Source organism: Hylobates moloch, unplaced genomic scaffold, assembly GCF_009828535.3.
Source record: "Hylobates moloch isolate HMO894 unplaced genomic scaffold, HMol_V3 SCAFFOLD_12, whole genome shotgun sequence".
Taxonomy (NCBI): Eukaryota; Metazoa; Chordata; class Mammalia; order Primates; family Hylobatidae; genus Hylobates; species Hylobates moloch.
This window is the reverse complement of record NW_026652287.1, coordinates 96,588,203-96,612,009: the sequence shown is the minus strand read 5'-3', so window position 1 is coordinate 96,612,009 and position 23,807 is coordinate 96,588,203. Positions and strand designations below refer to the sequence as shown.

General features: G+C 37.7%; 1 protein-coding gene across 1 annotated transcript in view; it reads right to left on the bottom strand.

Annotated features, from left to right (window-relative positions):
• Window positions 1-23,807, bottom strand: part of CFAP54 (cilia and flagella associated protein 54) — a 378,083-nt gene that overhangs the window by 146,723 nt on the left and 207,553 nt on the right. The window contains exons 43-45 of the mRNA XM_058425781.1: window positions 20,386-20,581; window positions 11,869-11,948; window positions 9,836-9,996 (exon numbers count right to left, since the gene is read on the bottom strand). Of these exons, the coding sequence (XP_058281764.1) occupies window positions 9,836-9,996; window positions 11,869-11,948; window positions 20,386-20,581 (437 nt within the window). The remainder of the gene's footprint in view (window positions 1-9,835; window positions 9,997-11,868; window positions 11,949-20,385; window positions 20,582-23,807) is intronic.

Genomic DNA, 23,807 nt, shown 5'->3' with positions numbered 1-23,807 from the left:
GGACCATTTTTGACAGTGATTTATAGTTCAATTTTATATCTACTACTTTGAGTAGCATTCTTCTTCTAAGAAAAGCATCAAACATCCCATCCTTCTGGGACATTATTCTCCTTCCTCTGCCTACCCCCCTTCTCAGTTCTTAGTGAGAGCTTCCATATTCTTTCATGACCCTGCCTCCTTGGCCATGGTGCTTGGGACCAGGGATGGGCACAGGAGCCAAGCTGGGCCAATCAGAGCACTTCCCTGGTATCTGAACCTGAAGCAAGAGCAGACTTGTGCTCTCTCTCTGGTAAATTTGGGGCATTAGAAGTCTTGATCTAGTGGCAGACATGTATCCAGCACTGTAGAGGAAGCCAATCTGATCAAATAAAGCTAACACATAACGCTGAAAGAGAGAAGATGGAATGAGGTGATTCCAGGAGCACTCAAGCCTTTGCTCTCAGTAAACCCTCAGGCCCATCTTTACCTCTGTCTTCCCCAGCTTTGTAGTCACATGAATGAGAAAATTTCCCCTTTTCGCTGATTTGGCTTAAGTTGGGATTCTGTCATTTGCAACCAAAAAATCCTCACAAATCCAGTATGTTTCAACAATTTTACGTTTATGGGCATAATTAACATGCCTTGTTTTCTTCTATTATTTTATGCTTTCTGAGTGTATTCTTTCTTTTTCCTTTGTTTTGTGTCTTCTGCCATAAGACTATTTCTGTTTTATTTTCCACACTGATTTGAAATATATATATTCTGGTTTAGATTCTAATAGCAGTTATGTTTAATATTTTCCAAAACACATTTCTCCATTAATCCATCTTAAAAACATAATTTCTCTACTCTGCTTCTCTATTTCTCAATGTATAAAATGAACCAACATATTTTGATTCCCTACATATAGGATGAAGAATTTCGTACTTTTTAATTACCCTCTCTCTCCCACATCCACTTGGTTATTAAAATCTGATATATTATCCCCAGGTCATTGTTAGTTATCTTCATACTCTATCACCTTTTTCAGGAATTAGTTTTGACATCTGTATTCAGTTATGCAAACTTATCATTATTTACACTGAGCCCAAACTAGCTCCAGTGCCCACCACCAGTTATTTTTACAGAATCACTGCCTCATTCCTCAGTCTTAATTATGAGATGGATCTTTTCTGCTGGCTGGAGTAGCTCCTTAAGCCCCCGCACAGTGTTAGGGGGCTTAAGGTGAACTCGTTCTCAGTTATGCGCTCAGAAGGCAGAGGGACCACTCTTCTTTCCTGGCCCACAGTGCTGCTCCTTTCAGGGGATAAAGTGGATGCAGATGATCCCTTGTGGTTCTGACTCCATCTTCATCTATGGGTACCATTTGAAAAAAAGTTTTCCCATTTCTTGCAAAAGTTGAATTACTATGCTTAGTTTTCAATTCTATTAAAGCTTTTCTATTTTTCTATCTCCATGGGGCAACATGTCTTTCAATGGGAAGTTGGTAGAGAACCTATCAGGGAATATTACCCCAACGCTGTTTTTCAGGTAGAAATCTGGACCTCATTCATTGCTTTAACTTCACTTTGTAAGCAGACAGATATTTTTCCAGGTGTATACATACTAGTTATAATTTCTTCTTTTTGATGAAAAGTTTATGGTATTTGACCATTTATCAACAGTCTCTTTTTATCAATTTTATCAGTAATTTTATGTAAAAATGAAAGGAACTATTTGTCATATTTACTGGAAGTAAAAATCTTGTTTTTCTATGTATTGTTGGTGCAATGGTTTTTGTTGTTATTGTACTTATAAAAATTAAAATATTTCACAGATTAAACCAGTTGACATTTTTCTTTATAGTCAGTTGTAATTTTAGAAATATACATTTCTAGAGATTCTGTTATTTAATTGTATTTTTTCTACTTAAAACAACTTTTTAGGTCATGTGAAATAACCTAATTTTTAAGAATTCATACACTGGAGAGAGAGAGAGGTCAAATTCCACTTTTACCATATATTAACTGTGTGATCTTTGGAACCCCGATTATCAATCTCATCATCTGTAAAGCCATAATGATGATAATAACAGTACAAACTTCATGACACGAAATTATTATAAGGGTTAAATAAGATCCTTTCATAAAATAAAGATCTTAATTAATCCTTATAATAATCCAAAAGTACATATTGAGCATCTGCTATGGGCTAGGAAGAAATCTCAGGGCTATGAATACAGCAGTAAAGAAGACAAACAAGAATCCCTGCCCTCATGGAACTGACATTCTAGTAAGCATGGAGTGTGCTTAGCAAATAGGAGTGCTTGGCAAACAGAAGCACATAATGCATGCTAGCTATTATCATTATTAGTGTATTGAATTGGCCAGGAGAGGTGGGGAGAGACTAAATTGATTTTTTTTTCTAATTGTTAAATAACATCCCAATCTCTTAGCAGTTACTGAATTTCAAACTCTCAAGATTTTGCTGAGCCATTAAAATGGTTTAGATATTCGTAGAAAATTTTCTAAGATACTGTAATTAACTTGTTTTTTATTTAAAATAAAACTAACCAAGAAAATAACAACAACAACAAACATAGCATGGAGTCAGTGTGTGCACAGGAAACATGCCCTCCCCACACTCTTCCTCCCTCAAGGCTACACACATTTCTGAGGCACCTCATTTACTCAGTAGCTTCCAAGGCTAACTCAGCATGGCTGATAGAAAACCCTGGAAAAAGAAAATGGTACCCATTCCATTCTTCTCATCTTGAAACCCAAATTCTGATTTTAAGAGAAACAAGGTATGAGGTTTGGCATCTTGCTAACCCAAAAACTTAATGAATAAAATATAAGACATACCAGTATATCCTAATCCACTCAGTACTGCTTAGCTGCAGAATGGAAAATTTCTAGTTTCTCCACTACACTAGACAGATAGAAAGTATGTGAGGATTACCTACTGCCAACAGTCTGAAATCCCAAAAGAAGAAAGTTTCATTCGGACACAAAATTAAAAGGCCCAAATATTTTTCCATTTAAACAACAGATTAAATGTAAAGGAGAATAGGAAGGAACACTTATTTTAAAAAAATCCCACAGGATTTTGAAAGAAAGAGGCAGCCCTAGAAGTAGAAATATAATTTGAATAACTTTGATCCCATTTATTTCTTATTAACATTCATGACAAAAATGGTCAGTTTGTTCTCATAAAATCCAAGCAACTCACTCTACCTGTCACCCTAGGGAATGTGCCTTTCAATTTCCTTGACACATAATTTTATTAGAAGTATCATGAAATGTCAAGCTAACCATCATTTAGAAAAGGGACTGTCCAACACTCTCAGCAGTGCCCAAACAGAAGCTCACAGGGGGTAAAGTTCACATGAGAAAAACTCATTCATCTTGACAGTAGGCTTCCCCTAAATGACAACTCTGCTCCAAAAAGGCAATAACATCAAAGTTTTTTGCAGGTTTTGTCCCAAGGGCCAGGTTCATGTATTTAAAATAGGAGCAATTCTGATATACTTGCACACTATTTGCATATGTCTATCTGGTTTTCAAATTAAAGTTCTATTATGACATAGAAGTCATAGTCCTTTCTATGGCCATTTTGTAATTTTTAGTTTCTCATTTCATTCTTCCTCCCTAAAAAGAATAAAAACCACTCATATCCTTCATACCAAAAGGGTATAGGATACACAGAGAGCTGGGGAAAGAATGAAGGTAATGATAAACATTTTCTAGGGCTGCTGTTGCTCTCTGATACATAGTTTGGAAAAAAAAAAACAGTTCTATAGAGAATTACATAGTAAAAATTTCTTCTCCCTTCAAACTCCAATGGGGAAAATGGTATGTTATTACGCTAAGCCTATTCTACCATCAACTACCATGTGTCCTTAAACATAGCTATACATATGACAATATTCTAAGCCAGTGGTTCTCAAGCTTTTTATTCTCAGCACCTCTTTATACCTCTAAAAATTATTGAGAACCCAAAAGAGCTCCATCAACATTTGCCAACATTAGAAATTCAGCTAAAAATGTCTTAGTTTCCTTAACATTTATTAATTCCTCTTAAAATAAAAATAGTAAACCTATTACATATTAACATAAATAAAATATTTTATGCAAACAATTATATTTTCAAAAAAATTCATGAGAAGAATGCCATGGATCTCTTTAATGTCTTGTTTAATAAAAAACAAGCTACCAAGTGGCCAGACATGGTGGCTCAGGCTTGTAATCCCAGCACTTTGGGAGGCCAAGGCGGGTGGATCACTTGAGGTCAGAAGTTTGAGACCAGCCTGGCCAACATAGTGAAACCCCATCTCTACTAAAAATACAAAAATTAGCCAGTAGCACACACTACAGTGTGCACCTGTAGTCCCAGCTACTCAGGAAGCTGAGACAGGAGAATCGCTTGAACCCAGGAGGCAGAGGTTGCAGTGAGCTGAGATCCTGCTACTGCACTCTAGCCTGGGTGACACAGCAAGACTGTCTGAAAACACACCACACACACACACACACACACACACACCTACTTAACAGAAGATTGTTCATATCTTTTTCTACACTCAGTCTTTTGTAAAATATTGTTTGGGCTGAAGTGTATGAAGATTAGGCATCACAAGGTCATTGGAAATGGGAGAAGTATTTGAATAGCTGATTCAAATAACTGCTTTAATGTTCTTCTTTGATAGTACACCAATGTAGTATCAAAGTGACAATTATCATGTGACAAGTGATAGTTTTTTTTTAAGTTTGTTGCAATGTAGAATCTAATACGACATATTGCTGAACTTTTCCTACTTTGTTCCATTAAAATCTACTGCTCTATCTTGTTCACTAGGATTTTGTAACATTATGCATAAGTCATTTAGGAAATGTCTCCCTGAGTTATAGAGCTCCCCCAAATGTTGAAGCATTTTATTATTCAATATTTTTAAGTCATGTTTTTAGTATTTCTACCAATCTGACAGAAAAAAATTCTAAACATTAGAAAATTGTCAAGCTCGTGGTGGCTCATACAAGTTTCCCAAACTTCTAGTTTTCCTGTGAAAGTTGAAATTCTATCATCGGCAACAAATACTATCAGTTCTTTCCCTAGAAGTGGCATACTCACTTGGCTCATTTTCAATAAAACATTTGCCAAATACTCAAGTCTGAATAACCATAGTTTGTCCATTGTTTTTCAAATGAAAATGGTATTCCATGAAGAAAGCAGCCTGTCCAACTCTCAATTCAATCACACACATTCTTCTTCAAGTCAACCATCAGCTTTCATAAGCAGCAGACATACCTAGGCATATTTCCCATATAATATTCCCATAAGATGTTAAAAATATATATCCAACGATAGGGATTTATAAGTGCAAGATTTTACTGCCTCACCAGGGGCATTCTTAAGTGAAACTGGCATTTTTTTAAATTACAAATGTGCAGGAGTGAAGACAACAATGACTACTAGTACAGTTTGGGGCTGCTGCTTTGATTCCTGGTGAGGCGCCAGAAGTCTTATCATTGTTGCTTCTGCAGCACCAGTGTGAACGACACAGTGACTAATGCAAATGCTGTCTTAGTTTTATTAATATGGTTCTGACCTCATGTACACCCCCATGCCCGGGGGTCTGGGAGACACCCCCAGAGATGTGCAGACCACACTTTGAGAATCACTGCTGCAAACATACTTTACAGATTTTCATCACTGCTTAAAAACTACAAAAAATTATAAATCTCCCAACTCCTCTGCTGTCATCTAGATTTAGATGTGGTTAGTCATGGAACAGCCTTCAGTCAAAGCTTGTAGGCTTATACTGATGAGATGATTATATGTTTCCAATCAAAGCAAACGAGGATTTCTGCTGAATTGATTTCCCCTTTGGGAAATATATAAGTGGGATTCTCCTGTTTAAAGAGAATGACAGTCTAAAAGTCTTAAATGTAATTCCTCTTCCAAATTTCAATTTGAATGGGGTTTAATGTATGGAATTTCATTATAAATGAAAAAAATAAGGAGAGGAAAAAAAACAATATTTTTCATCTAACTTGATCATTTCTTTTCTCTTTCAGTGACTGTATTTTTTCATTTATAGAATTTCTATTTGGCTGTTTTCCAAATTCATCTGTTCCTTTTTTGTGTTGTCTCATTGTTTCTTTGTAGATTCTCTTCTATCCTTCCTATCTTTGAACAGTTTATTTCTTGGGCTGTGAAGTCTGCCATTTATTGTGTCTGCTAACTCTCTGTTATGGCTGTTTCTTCATCTGATTTATAATATTTGACTCGGTGCTATCTTTGGTGGGAGTTATTTTCCATAGAAGTCTTGCATTTCCTGGGTTAACCTCTATGAGACTGTTCAGGGTATGCCTCTGCTCCAGCTTTATGATGTCAGGACCTTTTTAAATTAACTTATCAGGGTTTCTGCATTTCACGGTTGATGCCAATTTGGACCCCACAATTTCTAATGGCATCAGCCTGGGGAACTGATTTCTCTTGGGTGACTTTCTCCATCTGTGTCCCTGGCAGGCAGCTAGTCCCCTGGCTAACCTCCAGAGACTATTCTGTATTCCCAAACTAGAGGATAACTTTATTCTGTATTAGAGAAAAAGGGAAGACTGGACTGGGCTCCTACTCGACTGTGTGCCAATCATATCAGAACATCACATTTGCTCTCTGTACTGGGTCTTTTTCATTACCGTCTCTCTCATTTCAAGAGAATTTGTCTTGACCCTACTTCTACCAACTGCAGTCACCCTCTTTCTCTACTCCCCTTCATAGTAAAACTCTTCTAAAGAATCATCTTTATTTGTGGGCTCCAATTTCTCTCTTCCCATTCTTTCATAAACAACTCTAAACATAATCTTTCCCAAGCATCTTCTAAAGTTACTCCTGTGAAGGTCACCCTTGGCCTCCATGCTAAATCCAGGGGTCAACTCTCTATTCTTACCTTACTCAATCTATCAGAAGCTTGTGGCACAGTTGGTCACTCCATTCCCCTCGACCACTTTCTTCACTTGGCTTTCAGGATTCCATAATCTCTTGGTTTTCTTCTATCTTACTGGTCACTTCTTCTCAGTTCCCTTTCTGGTTCCTCATTTTTTCCCCAGTCTCGTAAAGTTGGAGTACAAAACTCAGGGCTTGGTCCTCGGTCCTTTTCTCTCTTCCATCTATTTATACTCCCTAATGGAGCTCATCCAGTATTAAAATTCTGTCTTTATTTTTTTTAGTTGTTATACTGTACTTTAAAATTTGTATTATTCTTATCATTGCATTTTTATTGGTGCTTAATAGACATATATATTTCCGGGTACATAAAATATTTTGATACATTACATAATGTGTAATAATTAAATAGCAGTGATTGGTATATCCATCACCTTACACATTTATCTTTTCTTTATGCTGGGAACATTTGAATAACACTGTCTATATTCTAAAGACTCTCAGAATACTTGACATCTTCAATTGTACATCTAAGGGACATCTCAAACTACATACATCCAAATTTTAACTCCTGATGTTTCCCCCAAATAAGCTGCATCCCCACAACCTCCCCATTTCAGTTAATGACCACTTCTTTTTTGACTCCTCTCTTTTTCTCACAACTTACATCCAATATCTGTAAAATAGAATGACTCTACCTTCAAAATTTACTCAGAATCCAAGTACTTCTCATTACCTCCAGTGCTATCACACTGGTAAGAAACATCACCATATTTCTGTTATAATAGCCTCCTTAGTTCATCTCCTTGCTTTCACACCCTTTTCCTCTTATAATCAATTCTCACACTAGCAGCAAGAGCCATCCCTTTACAATGAAAATCAGATCATGTCACTCCTCTGCTCAAAACTCTACAATGACTCCCCACTTCACTAAAGTCAGTCTTTACCCTGGACAAAAGGTCCTATGTAATCTCCTTGTCCACCAGTTACCTCTTTGCTGATCTCCCTTGCAACTCTGCCCCTACTCACTCCACCCTAGCCACAGGAGACCTTGAGCTGTCCCTCAAATGTGTATCAGGCATGTTTCCATGGCCTGTAACACTTTCTCTATAGATATTTGCACAGATAATTCTCTCATTTAAGTACTTTGTTCAGATGTCACCTCATCAATGAAGCCTGACCACCCAAAATGTGGTTCAGATGTCACGACTGATCCCACATACACACACGTCAAGAGGGTATGAAAGCAGGTACTGCTCACATAATGAGACCTTGCAAGAAGATCAGAGCAGGTTCCCAAACAGGTGGGAAAATGTATGGAGAGAGCAAGGAAAAGAGACTGGCGTGGAGTTTTATGGTGGGTGGTGGGTGGCTCTGGGCTAAGAGTTCCTGCACACGGGCCAGGACTTACATGGTTTGAACTTTCCACTAACACCAAAGGAGGGAACAGATGGGCTTTCTTATCTGCTTGCTCAGGTCAGGGGCAGAAAGAGAAGGGGAGTGGTCGGGCTTGCTGTCAGCCATTGAACATCAAAATGGAGTCACACTCTTTATTACAACTACACAATTTTAAAATGGTAACTTGTCCCCCTCCAACCTCTACTCCTTATATTCTCCACAGCACTTATCATTTTTGTCTACACTCTGTAATTTACTTATGTTTATAGTTCATTGTCAGCATGTTTATTATCTATCAGAATATAGGGCAAGATTTTGGATAGTACTGTTATATATTTTGTCTAGATTGTATATATGAGTATTGGGCCACTGGTACTTGCCAGGAGCTTAGAACAGTGCCTAGCATATTGAAAGTGCACAAACTTATTTTTTAAACGAATTAATGAATGATAAGGAATGTATGCATTATTAGATGAATCATTATTGAATGTGTCAGAGGACCTCATGATAGAAGTGTTTATCACAAATGGCATGGAGAAACTCTTGAATGTAGATGTCCATATTATTAAATATGAAAAAAGCACCATAATACTATTTTTACTACTCTACCTGACTGCTTATATATCTGTGAGCATATGGATACAGAAATTGTATTCTATGCATCTTTATATCTTCACTGCCTAGATCAGAGCCTGGCAGTAAAAGAGTTAACAGATACTGGTTGACTAAATAAATAAGTCGATGAACAAACTAAATGAAAGAGCTGACACTAACAATTGCAGCACATTTAAATAATTAGCCACCTACAACAGTTTATTAAACAGTTCAGTGCAGTATGATGCAGAAACTGTTACTTTTTCAAAATAGGTTTGTTCTTAATATTTTAATTCAATGTTTTAGAAAAAAAAAACACTCCATAGGTTTTATTTGTAAAAAGATTGTCTTTTTAAAAAGTAAATTAAATGTATTAAAAAATCAATGCATTGTTAATTTGTTCATTCTATATATGAAATTAAACAACCCAGCTGTGTGCCTTCATAAAATAATTGCTTTATTGAGAACTGTAATTTTTTTTTTTTTTTTTGAGACAGTCTCGCTCTGTCACCCAGGCTGCAGTACAGTGGGGCAATCTCAGCTCACTGCAACCTCTGCCTCCCGGGCTCAAGTGATTCTCCTGCCTTAGCCTCCCGAGTAGCTGGGATTACAGTGCTGCCACAAAGCCTGGTTAATTTTCATATTTTAGTAGAGACGGGGTTTCTTCATGTTGGCCAGCCTGGTCTCCAACTCCTGGCCTCAAGTGATCTGCCCACCTCAGCCTCCCAAAGTGCTGGGATTACAGGCATGAGCTACCACACCCGCCAGAGCTATAATTTTAAGTGTAATCATGTATGAAAACTTCCCTGAATGATAAAAAGCAAGCATACTATGGATATAGGGATTTCTAAGACTTACATAAAATTTAAGTCTATTTAACAAACTAGGGTGAAGGAACGCTCTTCAAAGGTATCCCTCCCCTGTGCATGGAGAGACGCACCTGTATGCCGCCCGATGCCTCTGCAGAGCAACTGCAGCCAGCTGAAGCCGGGCCTCCACCACAATCTCCAGCTCGCCAGCGGAGCACTGGGACAGGGTCTTCTGTTCCACCTCGGACAGAAGGAAGTTTAGCCTGTCCTCAGCTTCCATCAGTAACATCGACTAAGGAAAGGATACCATACATCACATGAGTTCAGAAATAATACAAATACTGTCTCTTTCTTCTTTGGCAAATATTTTTCATGTACTGAAAAGTAACAATGAATGGAAGACCAAAAAGGAACTCGGTATCTAATCATCAGAGAAGAGAGTTCAGCAAAAAGGAAAAAGGCAACAGAAAATGAAAAGGAAAGTGAAAGCAAGCGTCAGCATGCATGACAGTGACCTTTTCTTGTGTGCACAGCTGGTGCTTACTATTCACAGTAGTTATGTTCTATAAAGTTCTTGCAAACACTGATTACTGGATACTGAGCCATTGCTCCTAGGGGAGATGTGGAGAAAAGTACCTGAGAGCCTCTGGTCACAACATTTTCATTAACTGCTCAATACACAGCCTTGTTTAATGTGTGTTTATGGCTGAGGATATATAACAGTATATTTAATATATACCGTTAATTCGCTAACCTTGAACTCACAGCCAATAGCACTCACTTCTGAAGGAAGCTTATCTAACACACATAGTTTCTCCATAAGGGACACCACAGCCCTCTTAACTTAGAAATGCTCCACAGCACTTCAGCACTATGCTGGAGGGTCATTGTAAATATTGACAAAAATTCAAAAAGCATGGTACTAAATAGACCGTGAAAAGGCTACTTGTTTACAGTATGAGAGTGGCAACAAAAAGTCAGAGCATCTCCTTGTTCAACTCAGCTGGGAATGTGTGCATTGGGCAGCTCAAATTTTTCTATGCTCTATGTGTGTTCACGAATGGCCAACAAAGTGCCAAGAGTATTGATTTGCAGGCTACAAATAAATTTCAGTGGATCTGCAAATTAGCAAACACAGAATCTGTGAATAATGCGGATCAACTGTATTTCAAGTTAAAGTATGGTCACCTAGTTGGTAATGTGAAGATAATGAGACTTTTACAGTAGACAATCAATAGTAAATAGCAACCTGACATGGCAGAAGATAAAGGGACCAACCAATCTTTCAAGTGACAGGCCACTAAAAATGTATTTGTGCAGAGCAGTGAATATTATATAAATATTAGGGCAATTCAGTATAATGTTTAAGAACATGGATTTTGAATCAAAAAGATGTAGTCCTTCTCCTGGATCTATATTTTATTAGTTGTATGATGTTAGTCAAATTCTTAGATGTCTAAGCCTCAGTTTTCTCATGGTTCAGCACAGCACCGTTCAAAATGATTGCTACCTACATCATAAAGTTATAAAAATTAAATAATCACGCAAAAGCTGTTGTTGCCATTGTCATCACTATTATTGGGAAATGATAAACAGCGGATGGAATACTCATATCCCACCAAATAATGAATCATGTTTTTTTGTTTTTTTTTTTTTGAAATGGAGTTTCGCTCTTTTTGCCCAGAGTGGAATGCAGTGGCACGATCTTGACTCACTGCAACTTCCGCCTCCTGGGTTCAAGCAATTCTCCTGCCTCAGCCTCCCGAGTAGCTGGGATTACAGGCATGTGCCATCATGCCCGGCTAATTTTGTATTTTTAGTAGAGACGGGATTTCTCCATGTTGGTCAAGCTGGTCTTGAACTCCCGACCTCAGGTGATCTGCCCACCTCGGCCTCCCAAAGTGCTGGGATTATAGGTGTGAGCCACCATGCCCAGCAGAATCATATTTTCTGAAGCACCTTAATCAGGTTGTGAAGTTAAAGCTGGATATCCACTTTTCTCATGAGGAGTAAACGCCATCTCTGGCTCCAACCCATTCTTATACAAGAAAAGATAACTGCTCTCACAAGAGCAAGCATAACTCTGAAAGCAGGCCCATCCAGGGCCTAATAGTGGATTTCTGGTAACTAACTTATTATGGTTTGAAAACAGTTTCAAACTTACCTTTAGCATGCTAAGAGTGATCTCATCTTTAAGTTTTGTAAGATTATAAAATGAACTTCCATCATCCTTTGAATATATCTCTATAAAGACACAAAATTTTGGAAGGACCAAGGATATCTATGGTTAGTTTAAATATTAATTCTAGGTTTATTTTATTTTATTTTGAGACAGGGTCTGGCTCTGTCACCCAGGCTGGAGCACAGTGGCACAATCTCAGCTCACTGCAACCTTCACCTCCTGGGCTCAAGCCATCTTCTCACCTCAGCCTCCCGAGTAGCTGGGACTACGGGCGCACACCACCATGCCCAGCTAGTTTTTGTATTTTTTGTAGAGATGGGGTTTCACTATGTTGCCCAGGCTAGTCTTGAACTCCTGAGCTCAAGTGATCTGCCTACCTCAGCCTCCCAAAGTGCTGGGATTATAGGCATGAGCCACTACACCCACCCTAATTCTATTAATAGTTTTTAAAACTCATCATTCACAGGAAAACTATCCATAAGTTTAATAACTTTTTAAAAAACACAATGATAATATAGAAACACAGGAATATAGAAACATATTTCTGTATCAAATAGTCCCTAATGTCATATATTAGAAGGCTGAAGCTGATTCTTAACAACAAATCAGACAATTCTGAAAGAATTTTTTAGGTATTTAGTGATGTTATTCAAGTTATTGGCTACTGATATAGTTTTTCCTCTTCTGGGATCCCAGGACTCCTGAAAGCCCTCTTCCAGATATTTCTAACATTTCAATAAGATCTCCGTGGAAGCATCAGTTCTGCTGATGTGCACAAGCCCCTCAGTCTAAGAGCTGAGCGTGAGACCAGTTGGAAGAGCATAATCCACAATACTCATACATCTCTTTCAAAATCTCCATCCAGGATCCAAAGCCTGCTCTTATTCTGAACTGGGGAGAAGTGAGAGAATTCAGATCACAGTCTTTGCCTGCTTCATTCAACTGGGCTTCCAGACTATGGGAGATAAAGATAAACCACAAATCATTTGACTACAAATGACAGAAAAATATATCCACCTGAAGAAATTAAGTTTGTTAAGTGCGAAGAGGAATTCTGAAGTAACACGGAACTTAATACACCTAACTTCCTCTCCTCTTTCAACAGCAACCCTTCCCTACCTGGCTAGTCTCCTAAATTATGAGGGTCTGAATCTAGGGGTGAGCTGAGGATGAGGGATGGCTAGGGCTCTTGGAAGGCCCAGCAGGAGGATCTGGGACTGGGCTTTTCCACCTAAGGGAGAAAGTAAGAATGACAGAGACAATGATGGAGAGAAAACAAATGCCTGAACAGGGTGCAGAAGAAGCCTGGGATGCACGTTAGCATACAAAAGACCCTAGGAAGAGTTTAACCTAGACATGTTCATGAACCTATGTGGGATAAAATTAACATGGGTCCCGCATGAGCGTTCTCCTCTAGAATAAAAAGAAGAGCTAGACAGATAGGCCATCCACAGGCAAAGAGATACAGGAGTCCTGATGCCTTAGGAGAGGCTAGTTAACTGCCTGCCACTCTACATCTCACTGACTTCACCTTCTCCATTGCATAGCTGATACCAACAAGACAGGAACCCCAATGGGATGACCAGCAAAAATAACACCATATCTAGGATCTGTGGTTCAGACTAATCATGTTCACTTATATGCATACTCCTCTCCTTTCTGAGCACCTGGCAAGCTATACTTCCTGGCCTCTACGCACTTAAATATGGTCTTATCCAATTACATAAGAATTCCAGACTAAATTCCAGAGTTCCATTTAAGGGCTCATGTGCCACCCTAAGGCTTTCTAGGAAAGATCAGAGCAGAGTGTTTCAGATGGTGCGCCTCCAAGATAGCAGCACTTGGGTACCTGAGTGGCTTTGCAAAACACAGCCCCTTGTCAATCTGAGCAAGAACTAAACCCTTGCTGTGTTAAGCCATGATATTTAAAGACTGATTTGCTACAACAGACCAGCTTAGCCTGACTTCTACAGGGGCTCAGTAGGCAAGAAGAGGAAACTCACATGGGAAATAGAACTGCTAGGAGCAAACATGACAATTTGAACCCAAAATAATAACACTTAAGGAAGTGCAAGCAGAGTACCAAAAAATGCTTTCTGGAACTAAATGCTTTGTCAAAATGCAGATTCTTTCAATGTTCAGGCAGGTTTCAGGCAGATGTGCTTCCAGCAAAATCCCTGATCTAAAAGAATTAAGAGAAAGATCTCCAATCAAAAAATCAAATTTTCTAAAATAAAAGAAATAGATCTCTTATCTGCATTTATGGAAGCCAGAAGACTAGGATTAATATCTAGAAATACTGAGTAAAGGAGAGAAAATCTACATGTTTAATTCTAAACAGGTAATTATATATGCAAAAAGTTAGTACTAAATAAAGTTATTGAAATTGAATAGACATGCTAAGGGAAAACTAATAAGAATCTAGAAATAAAATCAACTAAAATCAGGAGTTGGATGTGAAGTGAGGTGATGTCACCTGCTAAAGGGAAAAGCACGAGAGAAAAAGGGAAACTGAAAGTTTTTCAAAGTCTTTAATTTGAATGGAGTAGCCTGGTAAATGAACTAGCTGCTATATTATCTACAAGTGATAGTAGAGAATATGGGACTAATTGTGAACTCCAGGAAGGGAACATAAAAAGGGCACAAAATATGAAAAAAATGAGAAAATATATTATGTTCTTGGATGGGAAGACAATAAAAATATATAAATTACATTAAAATTAATATAAGCATCTTAACGAATTCCAATGAAAAAGCCAAAAGTGCCTTTTGTCTTTTGTTGTAATAGTTTTCTTGTTTAGAATCAGATTGAATTACCTTGAAGTATGCAGGTAGAATATTCCTAAGAATATATGAGGAAAATAGGAAAAAGTGAAGGGTGAATAGTGATGACCTTAACAGACAAAAGTACTAATATTTTTCCAGATTGTTCTTTCAGGAATCATGAATCCAGCAATACTTCACCCCTTCTAGAACCCACAATCCATTGACACTACTAGTCTTTCACTGTTCCCTTTCCCTCTCTTCCCCCTGCCATCTCATCCCTCCTTACCCAGCTTTAGTTCGTTAGTCCATCAAACATAATCACTCTTGCAAACACCTTAAATTTCCTTGCCTGTCTCTCCTTTATGGCACCCACCTGGTCAATCCCCAAGCCCCTGCAAATCCAATTCTCTGTTGACATTCAGCACCCCTGAATTTTAATGTGGCTGGGAAAAATCCATGCTAACTCTTCTCACTTTAAATTCACACTAGAAATACAAAAAGGCTCTGCAAGCTGCCCAGAAGTCCTGCTCCATTTCCCTAGTCCATCTGCCCTCCTATGCTCTAAGACAACTACTTCATCCCTTCTCTTCTCTCCTTAAATCTCCAACACTTCCTCCCCACTTCTCACTCAGTTGATGTCTTTGTTTCCTATTCCAATGAAGAAACCAAAGAAATTAGCAAATAATTTGCAAACATACCCACAATACATCTCTCCACCATTAGCATGTGAACCTATACACTCTGCCCTTCAACTTGTCATTATAGGTGAATTTTATGTTGCCATGTAGGGCCAAACCCTCCATTCGAGTACTAGTTCCATTCCCATCTTGCCTACTTAAGGGTATCATGTTAGGTATCTCCTCACTCCACACCTTGCACCATCATTATTTTCCCTCTTTCTATTTGATGATTCCCATCAAAACAAAAACAGACTGCTACTTTTTCAGTTTTTTTTTTTTAAAAAAAACCCTCTTTTGTCCCTTTCAGCAGCTTCCCCATTTATCTCCATTCACCCTGATTCCCCTGCACACATTCTGTTTGATTCCACTCCAATAAGGGTGAATTCAACAAAGTTTATCTTCTAGATTCTTCAATGACATTCTTTTTGTTAAGTCCAACCTCCATCTTCCTTGGCCTTTTGATTCAATTGATCACTCCTTCCTCCTCAAAACACCTTGTTCACTCATCCTTTCTCAGTCTCCTTTGTGGATTCTTCCTCATTTATTTGACCTCTTGCTGATGAACCCAAGCATTTATTCCTTCACCTGTCTCTTCTCCATCTAAACTCATTTCCATGGAGATGACGTGTGGTCTTAGGCCTTTAAATACCATCTATAGACTAATGATTGGGAAACATTTCTTCAGTGTGGACTTCTCTCCCGAGCTCCAGAATCATATCTCATACTACCTACTCTTTAGTTCCTCTCAGGTGCTTAATAGACATCCCACACTTAACATGCCCCAAAGTGAACTTCTGATCTTCCCTTTCAAATCTTTTTGACTCCACCTTCAAGGTATATCCAGAATCTGGCTACTTCTCACCAACTCCACTGCTACTACTCTTGTTGAAGCCATCATAAGTTCTAACTTGAATTATTCAACAGCTTTCTAAAAAGAAATATGATTATGCTCTTATAATTATTCACCCTGTTCATTCCCCTAACCCCATAGCCTAACCTAGTCTCAATACAGAAACCAGAGTTAGGCTTTAGAAACTTTTAATTCTTCCTCTTAAAATTTTTCCAGTGGTATAACAACTCACTCAGAATAAAAGCCAAATATTTTATTATGACCTTCAAATCCTTTCATAAACACTCTGTTTTCTCCCTGACAGCATCTCCTAGAACTTTCACCTTTGTTCACTGGCCTCCAGCTGTTCCTCAAGCATGCCAGGCACATGCCCATCTCAGGGTCTCGATATTTGTTCCCTTTATCTAGAATACTCTTCCTCAGAAACTCACATCTCATTCCCTTCCTCTTTTAGATCTGTGCTCAAATATCATCTGTTTATTAAGACTCTTCCTAAAAACCCTATTTTAAATTACACCCCACTCCTGCACTCCCTAACCCCCTTTCCTGCTTTCCAAAGCACTTGTTACATGTAACCCACAATGCCTTTATTCATTTAATTTATTGTATTTTTCTACAATAACAAGTTTTAAGAGAGTATTTTTTGTGTTTATTTTCACTGTTATATTCTCAATTCTCAAACAACATAGGAGGTAATAAATAGTTTTCAGTTATAAAATCAAATTAACTATTTTATTAAAACAGGAAGCCAGGAAAATCAGTAGTCCAAAATAGAGAATCAAGAATCATACCCTATTTCACTTAACATAATGTCCTCCAGTTCTATCCATGTTGCTACAAATGACAGTTCATTCTTTTTTATGGCTGAATAATATTTCATTGTATATATACATCATATTTCCTTTATCCATTCATCCATTGCTGGACACTTAGGTTGATTCCATATCTTGGCTATTGTTACTAGTGCTGCAATAAACATAGCAGTGCAGGTATCCCTTTGATAAACTGATTTTCTTTTCTTTTGGATATATAGAAAAGATTTCTGGATCATACAGTAGTTCTACTTTCAGTTTTTTGAGGAACGACCATACTGTTTTCAATAGTTGCTGTACTAATTTACATTCCCACCAACAGTATATGAACATTTTCCTTTCTCCTCATCCTCCCCAGCATCTGCTGTTTTCTGTCTTTTTGGTAAAAGCCATTTTAACTGGGGTGTGATTATATCTCATTGTGGTTTTGATTTGTATTTTCCTGATTATTAGTGATGTTAAGTATTTTCTCATATGCTTTTTGGCCATTTATATGTCTTCTTTTGATAAATATCTATTCAGGTCTTTTGCCTACTTTTTATTTGAATTACTTGTGTTTCTTTTGCTATTGGGTTGTTTGAGTTAATTATATGTTAAGTGAAATAAGCCAGGCACAGAAAAAAAAACATTGCCTGTTCTCACTCGTATGTGGGAACTAAGAAAAAAATCGTTTTCATGGAGGTAGAGAGAACAGTGGTTACTAGAGGCTGGGAAGGGGAGATGGGAAGGAAGGATGAAGAGAACTTCATTAATGGGTACAAAAATACAATCAGATAGAAGAAATAAATTCTGGTGTTTGATAGCACAGTAGGGTGACTACTGTTAACAAGAATGTATAGTATATTCCAAAACAGAAGAGAAGATTCAGAATGTTTCCAACACAAAGAAATGACAAGTGTTTGAGGTAATGGATATCCCAATTACCCTGATTTGATCATTACACGTTTTATGTGTATATAAAAAAACATATACCCCACATACACGTACAACTATTATATATTAATTTTTAAAGCTGTAAAATGAAAAAAAGAATCATAACCTGGTACATATGAGAATTTATTATATAATGAATTTCTTATTTCAGTGATGAAAGGATAGATTTTTTAAATAAATGATAATGACACACTAGCTATTCATCAAAACTTACAAAGGGTATAACATCTCAGGGAAAAGAGATGTCCAAAGTCTGAAACGCAGTAAGTAATGGTGAGCAAAGAAAACAGCAAATAAGTAGGTAAAGCTAAACAACTATTGAATGGAAAAAAAATAGTATAATGTATAAATATCAAATTAACAAAAGAAAACTAAAACCTAAAGCTATCAAATCATAAAAGTAGGAAGGGGTGATCAGAACAAAATGATCTATAAAGAGGGTAGAGATACTAATTAACTTTAAATTTTAAGTTAAATATGATACATCAATTTCATTCCTAGATATATAAAAGCTCTTACTCATAAGCACTCAGAGACATGTACAATAATGTTTATAGAAAACAGTCTAAATGTGTATCATCAGTACATGAAGAAATAAAGTGAAAATAAAGGAACCACAGCTACAAACATAAATATAGATAAATCTCAAAAACACATTGTTGAGGAGATTAACTTCTGGCATCCCAATGTGAAGAGCTCTATGAACCCACTTTATCATTAAATTAGTAAAAATTATTGGTGTTTTAATGCTTAAAGTCTCTGGAAATGATTCTAAGGCCATACAGCAAATGATTAAACATCTAGTGAAGAACACTTACTAAAATGTGGTGAGAACAGTACTGCAAGTCTGTGGTATTTGGAGAAAGATGACTACTTCTCTTCCCTCTGCCTGTTCAGTGAGATGGAAACTTCACTTCAAACTGGCACAACTAAGCAGACGGGGTTCCCTTGTTCCACCCAGCCTCACCAGCTTGTGGGACAGAGTCTCTAGCTTAAGCAAAGTAACACTGAGAACACAGGAGCCCCTCTAAGTCTTTTTCCCAACTCGTAAGTGTAGTGAACAAAGAAAATAATAAAGATTGAAATAGATAATAATAAAACAGAGAACAGAAGAAAAAGTAGAAGAAATCAACAAAATTGAAAAACCTATAGCTAGACTGAGAAAGAAAAAGGGAGAAGACTCAAATTAATAGAATTGGAAATGAAAGAGGAAACATTACTACTAACCTTACAGAATTTGAAAAAAGAATTATAAAGGAATACTATGAAAAAAATTGTAAGCCAATAAATTAAATAACACAGATGAAATGGATGAATTCCTAGAAAGACACAAACTACCAAAACTGAGTCAAGAAATAGATAATTTTAAGAGAACTACAAGTAAAGAGATTGAATTGCTAATCAAAATGCTATCCACAAATATAAGTTCAAGCTCAGATGTCTTCACTGTTGAATTCTACCAAACATTTAAAGAAGAGTTGTATCAATTCTTCACAAACTCTTCTAAAATATAAAAGAGGAGGGAACACTTCCCAACTCATTCTATGAGGCTATATTAATTATGCGTTTACATTTTCTGTATGTCTCAAGACCAGCCTGGCCAACATGATAACACCCATTTCTACTAAAAATACAAATCTTAGCTGGGCATGGTGGCAGGAACCTGTAATCCCAGTTACTCAGGAGACTGAGGCAGGAGAATTGCTTGAACTTGGGAGGCAGAGGTTGCAGTAAGCCTAGATCGCACCATTGCACTCCAGCCTGGGTGACAAGAGCAAAACTCCATCTCAAAAAAAAAATAATAATAATTCTGTATGTCTGATGTAGAAATGATAACATTTGGGGCCTTGCTGACCTCCCAGTTCCTAGAGATGATAAAAGACTCACCTGTGGGCACACCTTTCATGTGCAAACTAAAGAGCCCATGCCCCCACCACCTCCTTTATTAGGCTCTTACCCCAGGCCACCCTTCCCCTGCCCTAATCACCCCAAGACCAGTTATCAGATATCTAGAGACAGCCCCTACGCCCCCAGGGCTCACTGAAATTATTCAAACTAAAATTATTCAAATACTAAGCCTGTTCACCCTGCTTTATCCATCCATTTGCATAGCAACCACAGTAAAGGCTCTTGCTTATGTTTCTCTCGTTTTTTTGCATGGGAAATATCAGATACAGAAAAATGTGAATATACCATTTTGTAAATAAATGATAAATCCTATCATGTATGTGTATATATATGATAGTGTATTATATATAAAGCATATGAATATGGATATATATAAACACGTATGTACATGCATACACCTAGACATAAGTACATATGTGTGTCATTAAATGAGCATAGAGAAAACTGTGGAAGAATATATACTGTATCATTTATATAGATTAGTGGAGGCTGGGAGAATAGTTAGGGAAAGGGAGGAGAAAGGGAAATAAGCAAAAAATAAAACAATTACCTTTCAAGTTTGGTAGGTTTGGTTTGCTCCTGTTGGTAATTACTGTCTTAAATTTATTTTCTGGGACACAATTTATTGTCGCAGCCACACTTAGGAAAAAGTATGCTTTAACAAAATTAAACTTATTTAAGAGATGCGGTTGGCCAATTGTAACCAGAACTGCAGGCAAGCCTTTATTTCTTAATTGATCAATTGCCTAAAAAATGGAAAAAAGAGAAAATTAGAAAAATACTTCTTCAGATATTATTATCTTCATTCTTTTGCAGTCCACATTTGGTGTTGGATGAAGGGATATAGGGCTGGGCACGGGGTATTGTAAATGGGAGGTCTATTGAGAGAGGCATGTAACGTCGGAACTATCTCAACAGTCTAACAATGCTTCTGCTGTTCCCCACCAATTTCTAACCTGTGCCTCATGAGGCCAGCTCTGCCATCGTGGCAGAGTAAACCTGGTTCTCAGAGTGAAGGATGGGATCCTTTATCAAAACAGACAAACTGAAAGCTCATTAGACACACACATCGGCTACTCTGCTTTAGTGTAAGTAAATCAGAGATACTATGACAGGAACAGGAAAAGATGGGCAGACAAGCAATCTCCCTACCCAGCTTAGAGTCCACCGTCAATCATTAGAACCCCTTCTCATATACACCCTCAACTCCCTGGGTCCTCGCCTATCCAAACACACTTCCTTAGCAAAATAGCAGCTCAAATTCTGAAATCCAACTCTGAGCCCTCTTACGGTCTGCATCCCTGGGGTGGAAAACGGCTGCAGAAAATCACACAATCATACAAATTGTCCCATTTTAAGTACCCAACCAAACCTCAACGCTGCCTGGTAATATTCCAATATTTTGCCAGTCCATTCACCCTCTCTCTCTTTCTTAGACAACCATTTCGTGCCCTTCTCTCCTCTAAATTCTAACCCTTCCTTCCCTGGTTTCCTCCCAGCCAATGACCTTGCTTCCTCCACTTCACTAGGAAAACTTAAGCAGTCAGAGTAGAGCAAACTCCTCCATCTGTTTCACCCACCTGAGCATCTGCCCCCAACAGTTCTACCTTCCCTTCTGCTACCTAAGGCTGGCATTACCACTTAGGCCATCATTCCTTTCTCCAATGGGCTACACAGCCATTCTCTCCTATATCATAAATATGCTAATCTCTACAGAAACATTCCTATCAGCACACAGCCATGCTTCATCTCCTCCATTTTAATAACCCAAAAACTCTCTATATCCCAACTTCCTTCTCCAGCCACTACCCCATTCTTTCCTCCCCTTCACAGCAACACTCTGAAGAGTTCCAGTTTCTCTCCTTTCATTTGCTCCTAAACCCACTCCATCCCTACATCTTAACCCTTTGGTCAAATCCACCGATGGCCTACACTTGGCTAAATCTAATGGTCAATTATCAGTCTTTGAATACCATGTTACTTCTGATCTGATGCCATTATTTTATATGCCAATTAAGCTGTCACATGCTATCAACTGTAAAATGCATTCTGATTTTAGAGACATTAAATGTGAAATAAATTCAAGTTTAAGACTCAGTGTATTATTGTATTTGATTCATCATCAAAATTTGATACTACTGATCACCCACTCTTTCCAAACATGCTTTCTCCTCTTGGCTTTCAGGCCACCACACTCCCTTGGTTTCCTTCCTATCCTACTGGCCTCTCCTTTTCTGTCTTCTTTGCTGGTTCTTCTTCTTCTCCTATACCTCTTAATATTGGACTGTCTTGGAACTTAGTGCTCTTCCTTCTCCTCACTCCCTCCCCTTAGGTGATCTTAATGAGGCTAATGGTTTTAATTTCATCTGAATGCTGATGAAATCACAACTTTTTCGCTGTAGCTCCAACCTCTCTTCTGAACTCCAAATTCACAGAATCAACTTCTGACTCAACTCCTCCACTTGGATGTCTAACAGATATCTCAAACTCAACATCTCTAAACTCAGTATCTCCAGCACACACACGTGCGTGTGCACACATACACACACACACACGCATACACACACAACGTAAGCGCTTTGAGGTTTGGGAATTTGTATTATGGTTGACTGATGTATTTGATTGACAGCATCAGAACAGTACCTGGCACATGGTGGGCTCAACAGATTAGGAAAAGTAATCCCTTTATGGCATAAATCAGTCAGGACATACTTCTGCTCAAAATTCTCCAGTGGCTCTACATTTTGCTCAGATAACAGCCTAGTTACAATGGCCCTACAACCCCTTCTCAATGTGACCTCTCTGACCTTATCTCCTACTGCTCCCATCATTCACAGAGCTCTAGCCACACTGGCTTAGATGTCCCTCGCCAAGTTAGGCAATCTTGTCTCAAGGCCTTTGCACTTACCTTTCCCTCTTTTTAGATTGTTCCTTCTCCAGATTTCATATGACTTGCACCTTTAGCTGTTTTAGATCTATTCACAAAAGCCACTTCAGTGAAGACTAACCTGATTACCCCATTTAAAATTACCATCTCCACCCTAGACCCATGCTCCCAATTCCCTTTATGCACAGCTGCATTTATTTTCTCCCACAGCATGGTTCTCCGTCTAATGCACTATATAATTTACATATTTATAATATATTTATGTATATATCATGCTTTATTACTAGTCTTGCCCATTAAAATACAAGCTCCATGAGAGCTTGGAGTTTTTCTATATTGTCGATTGACTAATGTTGATTGACAGCATCAGAACTAATGTTGATTGGCAGCCTATTGCCTTGCACACAATAGGCTCTTGAGTTTGTTGTTGAATTAATACATAAGGCAGATGTTGGGGCTATCTATTCCGGAAAAAAAGAAGAGAAACTATTTGCCTTATGTAAACAAAAAAATTCCATTGTTTGGAAGAGCTTGAAGCATGAAACTTCAGATTGGTTGGGAGGTTTCTCTTGTCTTTTCTCTCCACAGCAAACAGTGATTTAACGAGCCTTGACAATTATACACAAACACTTGAGGATCAAAAGAAGATTAATTAGTAATACTATTTAACACTCCCTTCTTTCCCTTTATGCAAAAAAACATAAAGTATAATCTGAAGAGTCTTAAGCAGACCAACGGTACTGTTTTAACTAATTAGCTAATAGAAACCGAGTTTCCATTATACTGTTAGTCTCTTTTTGAATAAAAAGAAATCATCAGACAGACATTCTTTTTATACCAAAAACCACTCCCTAAGGAAGTGTTTTAGGATGCTCTGGTGTTTAAGATGGGAAAGAAAGAAATATTCTTAGACATTCCAGGATCTTGGAACACTAAAATGAAATAAGAATATGTATTTCTATCTTTCTAATACCAGCTATTTCATTTCAGGCAAATTGCTTATAAATTAAAACAAATTTTTAGGAAAAAAAAACATTGAATCATCTGAAGGATAATTAAAAGTGAACTTTGTGGAATAAAATGCA